The 8,642-nt window shown below is 42.0% G+C and overlaps 1 protein-coding gene across 1 annotated transcript; it reads left to right on the top strand.

Annotated features, from left to right (window-relative positions):
- Window positions 1-704: 704 nt before the first annotated feature.
- LOC133990789 (frizzled-8-like) lies at window positions 705-3,576 on the top strand. Its single transcript, XM_062429194.1, has one exon. The coding sequence runs from the start codon at window positions 936-938 to the stop codon at window positions 2,679-2,681; it is 1,746 nt and encodes a 581-aa protein (XP_062285178.1). The 5' UTR covers window positions 705-935; the 3' UTR covers window positions 2,682-3,576.
- Window positions 3,577-8,642: the final 5,066 nt, after the last annotated feature.

Here is an 8,642-nt window from a genome sequence, read left to right as displayed (position 1 = left end):
GGGGACGCAGGCATGAGTCAATATCAATACAAGTTTATAATGTTCAATAAAGCATGATACTTCATGAACTCTAACACAGATTAGTTGCAGATTTGTACTGAAGACTCAAACCGTATCAAATCCATGAATGTTATAATATTAATGTATATATTTTACATATGTGTTAATATTCCTGTTGCATTTTTGAGAAATTGACTTGGTTAATAATGATATCAGTATATTTTCTAATAAGACATAGAGAAAGACAGTGATGTGGTGATGAATAAATAGATGCATAAAGTCTGTTGTCCAGTTAGATGAACAAATAAAAGAATGCATGTGTAGCTATTTTCCTCCTTAATTGTTTAAATTGCGTCACTGCTGCTATATATCCTGCCAGTCTAACCAATTGAATAGGTTGACTTTATGTTAGTTTACTCCTTAGTCTCCATCCCTAATTACATTCCTACCTAATGTTTCTATTGTATTATAACTCCCCCTTTCTCGTTGTTTGTAAAGGGTAGATTGTGTGTATTGGGGGTGGTGTAAACAGGGACAAAGTGATTATAACCCTTCCTCCAGGGTGAACATTTTAAACAAACACCTATAGAAGGAACCCTTGATTGACTTATTCTCCCTCTCCGCCCATGCTGGGGGAGTGTCCTTGCTCCTCCCGTATAAAACCCAAAGCACCCTCCAAACACAGAGCATGCAGAGAGATACACAGTGCTGCACCGACACAAAGAGAGAGAGAGGATAGACTAGCAGTAAACAGCAGACTGTGTGAAAGTAAAGCGCTTGTTTTGGATTATTACGCATACTACAGAACAGCACAAACTGACTGCGCTCTAGCATGAGTTCAGCAGTATCCTTGGAGTGATCGGACTTGCAGCTTACTTGCAAAGCGCAAGTTCGTTGGCACTTTGTCGAGGACGAATCACGCACAGAAACCAACGATGGAGAGGAGCATCCCGGGATGGTGGGTGCTGTTAACCCTCGTCCTGCACGGAACGGGATGCATGGCGGCCAAGGAGCACCAATGCCAGGAGATCTCCGTGCCTCTGTGCAAAGGTATCGGCTACAACTACACCTACATGCCCAATCAGTTTAACCACGACACGCAGGACGAAGCCGGCCTGGAGGTGCACCAGTTCTGGCCGCTGGTGGAGATAAAGTGCTCCCCGGACTTGCGCTTCTTCCTCTGCAGCATGTACACACCGATCTGCCTAGACGACTACAAGAAGCCTCTGCCCCCGTGCAGGAGCGTGTGTGAACGGGCCAAAGCTGGGTGCGCTCCGCTCATGAGGCAGTACGGCTTCCCGTGGCCAGATCGGATGAGGTGCGACCTGCTGCCGGAGCAAGGCCACCAGGATATGCTGTGCATGGACTACAACCAGAGCCAGACCACCACTGCGTCGCCAGTGGTAGCGAAGCCAACCAACCGCCCCATGAAGCCTTACAACCCCAGGAAGAAGAACGGGTACAGTCGTGGCATCCCCGGGAAGCACAAACCAGCAGCCTCTCCGTGTGAGACAGGATGCTTCTGCCGTGCGCCCATGGTGCCGGTGACCAGCGACAGCCACCCGCTGCACAACCGAGTCAAAACGGGACAGATCCTGAACTGCGCCATGCCGTGCCACAATCCCTACTTCACCCAGGAAGAGAGGACTTTCACTGCCTTCTGGATCGGACTCTGGTCCGTCCTGTGTTTCATCTCCACTTTTGCAACTGTGGCGACTTTTCTAATCGACATGGAGAGATTTAAGTATCCGGAGCGTCCCATCATATTCCTCTCTGCCTGCTACATGTTTGTGTCCGTGGGATACATTGTCAGACTGATCGCCGGACACGAGGAAGTGGCCTGCAACAGAGAAAACGGAGCTGAACACATCCACTATGAAACCACAGGTCCTGCGCTCTGCACCATAGTTTTCCTGCTTATCTATTTCTTCGGCATGGCCAGTTCGATATGGTGGGTGATATTGTCCCTCACTTGGTTTCTCGCTGCAGGAATGAAGTGGGGGAACGAGGCCATTGCCAGTTACGCACAGTACTTTCATTTGGCTGCCTGGCTCATCCCCAGCATGAAATCCATTGCAGTTTTGGCTCTGAGTTCGGTTGACGGGGACTCTGTGGCTGGGATATGCTACGTGGGCAACCAGAATTTGGATAACCTGCGAGGTTTTGTGTTGGCACCTCTGGTTATCTACCTGTTCATCGGCACCATGTTTTTGTTGGCCGGGTTCGTCTCGCTGTTCAGAATCAGGAGTGTTATCAAACAAGGGGGCACAAAGACTGACAAACTGGAGAGACTGATGATCCGGATAGGAGTTTTCACAGTTTTATACACCGTCCCAGCCACTGTCATAGTGGCGTGTTACTTTTACGAGCAGCATAACAGACAGACGTGGGAAATTACGCACAACTGTACTTGCATGACGGACCCGAACAGGCAGAGACCGGACTATGCTGTGTTCATGCTCAAATACTTTATGTGCCTCCTGGTGGGCATCACCTCGGGGGCCTGGATCTGGTCCGGTAAAACCTTGGACTCCTGGAGGACGTTTTGCACGAGGTGCTGCTGGGGGAGTAAAGCCACCGCGGGCTCCATGTACAGTGATGTGAGCACGGGACTCACTTGGAGGTCCGGGACGGCCAGCTCCGTCTCGTGCCCCAAACAGATGCCACTGTCCCGGGTCTGAACAGGGGAAGACTGTTGCTCAAATGCACCTTAAGGTCATTTGACGCTAAAGACTTTTTTTTAAAACAGCGCATATCAGCTTCTTTGGGGACAAAGTGGCGCAAAGACTAATTTAAAATCATTTGGTTAATTATTCAAAGTGAGTCACCAAACTGCCAGTTTAGATGAAGCTTTGGTCCTAAGCACTCCCCTAATGTGAAATACGTGTTGCATTTGCGGTCATATGTTCCAATCTGCTCATAAGAGTTATAAGATCAGTTTGGATTTCTTATATATTACTTATGAAAAGTTCTCCCTCCTTGCCTTATCCAAATGACGTCCATGGGTTTGAATAGAGGGGGTTGGCAGGGGAGGGAGGGGGTGGGTGGGGGGGGGGGGTAACTAATTGTGTTGGGATTGTCCATCAGCGTGTTGTAATTAGCACATTAATGAGCGCCTAATGGCTTCTCTTTAAATAATGAGACTGTCAGCAGCAGAACAATGTACCTGGCAAGAAGAATGCAGAGTCTTATCTTAACTTAATTGAATGCGTACAGCTGACAAGATCCCCCTTGTCGATAGGTTACATGGTATAGCTAAGACTCACTTCTTCTTGTAAAACTGTAAAGAACCGCTGTGTCTTAAACATAAGATTCACAATGAGACTGCTCTGTTTAAAATCAGGCCAGGCTGTGTTTTTTTTCTTTCTCTTGTCTATGAAATGGATTTACAAGTACATTAATCAATGCCTTAATACTGTCTCATACGGGTTGCATTAGCGCGTAAAGTGTATTTATATAATTATTGGTGTACATACCTTGTATATTTGTATATGAAAATTTACGAGATTGTAAATATGTATAATTTTCACTTTGATAGAAAATTTTATTTTGAGAATAAAACAACTTGAATTTTTACTTATGTGTCCTGGTCACTCTGGTCAAAACTTTGCTCTGAAATTTGACACCACTGTGTTTTGAGGTTGTTGTTATTGCAATGCATGCTTTAAAACACAAACTGAATCATGTGGACTGATGTGGCAGAACGCACAGTCTGGTAAACATCTCTATATTGTGCGTAAGTGGTGAATTGTGACACATATATACTGTATTATATACTGATGTTAACTGGAAATTGTGCCCTGCTTTTGGGGCCACATAGGGCAAGAAAGCTCTATTAAATCTCTCCAGTGTTGCAGATTTACATGCTGTGAGACGCAGGGAATAACATCGGCATGGCAATAGAGGCTCCACAGGTGGTCTTCTCAGTTCAATGCCCCCTGCGCTTTACTCTTGTTATTAACTCTGTCTTCTGCCCTATGCTGGACCTTGGGCTTAATGTGTCACATTTTACATTCTCCTATTCTACACTGTTTAAAAGTTAATTAGTTGCACTCAAGTCTTATTTTTTTATATTTCAAGCAGCGGAGGAGCATAAAGAATCGTGTTTCTGTTTAATCTTGTAACTGGCCTTTTTCAGGATTTTTAAATACATAAGTATTATAAGCGAAGCAGGAAAAAATGCCAGAAGCACAATTGTGTTCGTTTTAGTAACTGAAACAAGTATCAAACATTTCTGAACAAATATTGACATTTTGATCAATGGCTTGGAATGTTATAAAGCAGTTAACAGTTCAGGTTAATCGTAATAGGGAGGACTCTTTACAATGTAAAGATGCCCGAGGCTCATAATGAAGACATTAGTGAGGAGTGACAGACATCGCTGTCGTGCGTAAAGGTAATTACCGCCGTGCAGTGTGTGGTCCGTTTAGTGTTGGAACTCTTTAACAGCTGCTGAACAGAGTCTCTCAGACCCGCAGCTGTAACATCAGCATCATCAGTGTGGTGCTGAGTCTGTGCGTAAAGGACGCAGGTGTATCGGATGTCTATTTATAGAATGAAAACGTCTTCAAAAGATACTAAACAATCCATAATCTTCCTACATTCATTCATAAACTCAAATGATATTAACTATGCGTATAAAACTCCCTGATGTGGTCGAAACTCTGGAGAGGATTCCTCTTGAGTGAAGAGAGATGACTATAGTTGTATTGTGCTGACACCTTGTGGTTACGCAATTAAAAATTGAAGGGCACCAGTAAAACATAAAACATAAAACTGAGCACTCATCTGCGAAGTTGGTTTTTGAACATTGAGTCTCAAAATATTGAGTAAGTCAAACCACCAGATTGTAAAAATGTCACTTGTTTGCAAAGTTAATGTAGTAAATGTCTAACTCTACATGTTTAAGTTGACTTCTCTTAAATGCCCCTTCAGATGTAATTAAATAAATCAGCACTATATCTCTGCTTTTTCCATCGTTCTTGATTTGAGCTATACTTGTGAAATATTAAAAGCCACGGCTTCCTGGTTTTTATGGCTCCACCAGTCAATCAAATCCAGATATTCTAGTGCATCATCATTATAAAGCTATCTCCCCTACATACTGCCTGAAATTTTGGAAACTTTAGGATCAGCACAGTGCGTTTCAGAAACACATCATAAAGTTGTAAAGATGGCGCCACCTGCTGGGTGCTTCTTTTTTTCTTTCTTTCTTGGTGCCAGTGATGTGCGCTTATATCTACCAGACATCTGCATTCAGAGACTTAAAAAAGTGGAAATATCTGAGTTAAACTTCACCAATAACCAATTATTTGCCTTGCATACCCATTTAATTATAATATAATACTATATTGAAGTGCATAAAGGAGTTGCTTCCTACAGAGGCTCAATTGTGACAGTTTTGACAAATGTCAAATTTGTCTCCTCCAGTAATTGCATCAACCAAGTTAAGAGACTGTTTGCTCAGTCCAATAGGAACAAATTGCTGTGCCACTGCTTGTTAGCCACGAGACAAGTTGATTTCCTCTTCATGTAGTGTGTGTCTATGTGTGTGTGAGTGTGTTGTGGCAGGAGGCTGAGCATGTTCCCCCAAGCCCAAAGCAAAAATCAACAGAGGAAATGGGTTAAGAGGTCATGTCTGATCCATCTCCCTCTAACATAAACAAGAAACCGTCTTACCGGTCCAGGAAGAGCTCATCACGAAGAGATCATATTGGTGCAAACCAGAGAACTTAACTCCTCTTCATTGCCTCCAATTAGGATGTTTATGAATGCTGTCTTTGTCTAATGATCTAATTACTTGATGGACTCTGGTTGGTTTTGAACAAATCATGTTAAGATGTCTGAGTGGCTTAAATAGGCCGTTAAAGGTCACATAGCAATCATAGCCCATAATTTCAGAATGTATACATAGCTGGGTGGGAAGCATCTTGTGCTCAATAACAGCTATTGTTATGTCATGTTCATTTTCTTGGCTGTCTAAAACAAACATTTTTCGAGGCCAAACTGACACACCCTTATGATAGACAGATGATCTCACTGCTTTCTGTCGAAAACCATACTGGGATTAACCACCTAAATCATTGAAAACCCATAAGGTTTTCTCTATATATATGTTTTAAAGCCTATCATTCACCTCACTGGCTTGTGAAAAGTCATGCAGGGTGAGGGTTGAAGAGTTGAGAGATGAGAGGTCAAAGGTTATGTTTGCCATTTCTGGTATGCTCTACAGAGGCACAAAGAGCAGCCCGAGAAATATATGCTCAATGAGAAATAGCATTGCATTACATGCAGCTGTTTTTTTGGGGAGAAATACAATCATTTTTTGTAATAGGTTGGCACATATCTGAAGTGGTTGAATAAATTGTGCAGTGGGTATTTTCCAGCTTGAATACAATAGCAGAAACAATGCTCATGTGTTTCAGTTCGGCAACAAGTCTGGCTATGTTTAGGCTGTAATTGTACCACGGTTGCAAAATGAATTTAATTGGTCCTTAAAAATGCCACACGCAACACTTTTAGCTTTCTACAAGGAACAGGCACTTGTTTTCTTTAGCTGATATCAAAGTACTTTACCTGCAGATTTAAACTCATGTAGCCTTAATTTCTGTCTTTTTTAAATTCCATTTGATGAAGTATATTCAAGAGCAACATAGATCCTGTTAGCCACACTCCTTGATGAACTGTTCAGTGGAGAAATCAAAGCAAAGACGAGACATATAAGCCAGTCAGCCTCCCTTTACACAAAACCAACACTCCTGGATCAGTCTGTGTCTTTTTTCTCTCTCTCTGTACAACCCCTTTATCATTAACATCAAAGGAAGACAGAATGGATTTTGTTTTCCAAGCCATGGCCATCAGGGAGCACCCTAACTACCCATCCCCCTCAACTACTACCAGAGGTGAAGAGGATGCCGGGTAATCGATGTTTCTGATGCCTCTGACATCTTCTCTGATGTGCTGTTCTGGTCAATGATGAGTTTTTCCTCCTACTTCTCAATCTCCTCCATCTGTCACCCATGAGATTGGAGTGTGTTATTGCACCTGAGGCGTGCGCAGGTTGACGTGTTAACTTCACCTGAGGAGGAGATCGATGAGAAGTGAAAGCACCGACTCCTAATATTCTGCTGTATATTAATGTCTCAACACAGAGTCAACACATGAAGGGTTCTGTCTCAGAATGACATCAATCAGTTAGAGAGAGATATTTTCATATTTTATTTATGTGTATTATGGAGAAAAAACATATCTGTGATTATGAAACTAATTTGTTAACCAAATTGGGTCAAATTCTGTCAAAAAGCTATATACTGCACTTGTTACTAATGACCACTAGATGGAGGTAAAAGTAACATTTTTCTCAGGTTATGTGATGCAAAGCAGAAATCCAACACAGTTCTTGTGTTTCCACTATGAAACTTATTTTAAAGCCAGCAGACAATCATCATTATTCACATCATATAATTTTGGACAGTGTGTTGCATTTTATCTTTATTTGCTGTTAGAAACCCCTTTCAGATTTATAGGACATGCCAACAAAAAATCTTATTTATAAACCCATGTTTTAAAGGGTTGGTGCAAGCAAAATGCTCCACATGATCGTATTACAGATGGTACAACAAATTGGTGCTCAGAACAGAACAAGGCTCATATCATGACTGCACAATGTTTAAAAAAAAAAGAAAAAGCAAGTGGCTAGGATTTTGCCAAGGAAACACAGCTAACCAAAGTTTTTCTATGTGAGTGTCTTAGCTTGACAACTTGTGAGAGTCTCAGTAACAACAGACACATACTACATACTTTAAGGACAGTGTTTTGTGTGAGTGCAGGTTTACGCATGTGCAGGGTCACCAGGTTTGCTTGTTCGACCTCTTGGCCTCCACGAGTGACAGTACAGTCCTTTCTCTGAGTGCCCAGCTGACCACCGGCCACCCTGCTAATGTTTCTGCATGTCTTAGCTGCCATGAATACCACAGCAGAGGAAGAATGAGAGGGGTATGAGGCATGTGTTAGGGTCATGGATCTGGAGGTAATGTGTCTCAGGGGTTGTGTTACTGCATCATAGTCATTGTTTTGTCCAGACTGGAGAAACATTTTCCAGAGGCAGAACAGGGCCAACAAACTAGCTTGAAATCTCTATATATGAAGACAATAAAACTACTATGATTCAGGGGGGAAATGTTAGGTCCCAGGATGATCTAGTAAATGCCGTTTCAGAGTCTTCTGTGGCCTTTAAGGTTAAGTAGAGAGACATACAATGAACCAATAGCCAACAATCAAAATAAAGACTAAAAGGAATCCACACACAAACATACAGATAGGGCTGTAAAAGAGCACAGTTGATGCAAATGTATAATTACATATGAAAGTGGCAGAAAGGTGATCAAAAAGAACAGAAAATATTAAGAGGTCTTCATCGATTTTGCTCTGCTAATTTAATATGTTAATTTAGTGTTCAGGTTCCTTTTTTATAACATTTGCTTCCAAAAAAAAATATTTTTGGTTGAAAACATGTTGGATACATGGACTGTGATTTCTTTTATGCCAACATAAAAATGTAGAATAAGTTCCAGTAACATATGTGGCAATATGATAATCTACATTCATTAGTGAGGTAATATGTGATACTTTTAATATTATAC

The sequence above is a fragment of the Scomber scombrus genome, chromosome 11, assembly GCF_963691925.1.
Source record: "Scomber scombrus chromosome 11, fScoSco1.1, whole genome shotgun sequence".
In the NCBI taxonomy this organism is placed as follows: domain Eukaryota; kingdom Metazoa; phylum Chordata; class Actinopteri; order Scombriformes; family Scombridae; genus Scomber; species Scomber scombrus.
Note: the sequence above shows the minus strand (reverse complement) of the source record. Positions and strands in the feature narration are given on the sequence as shown.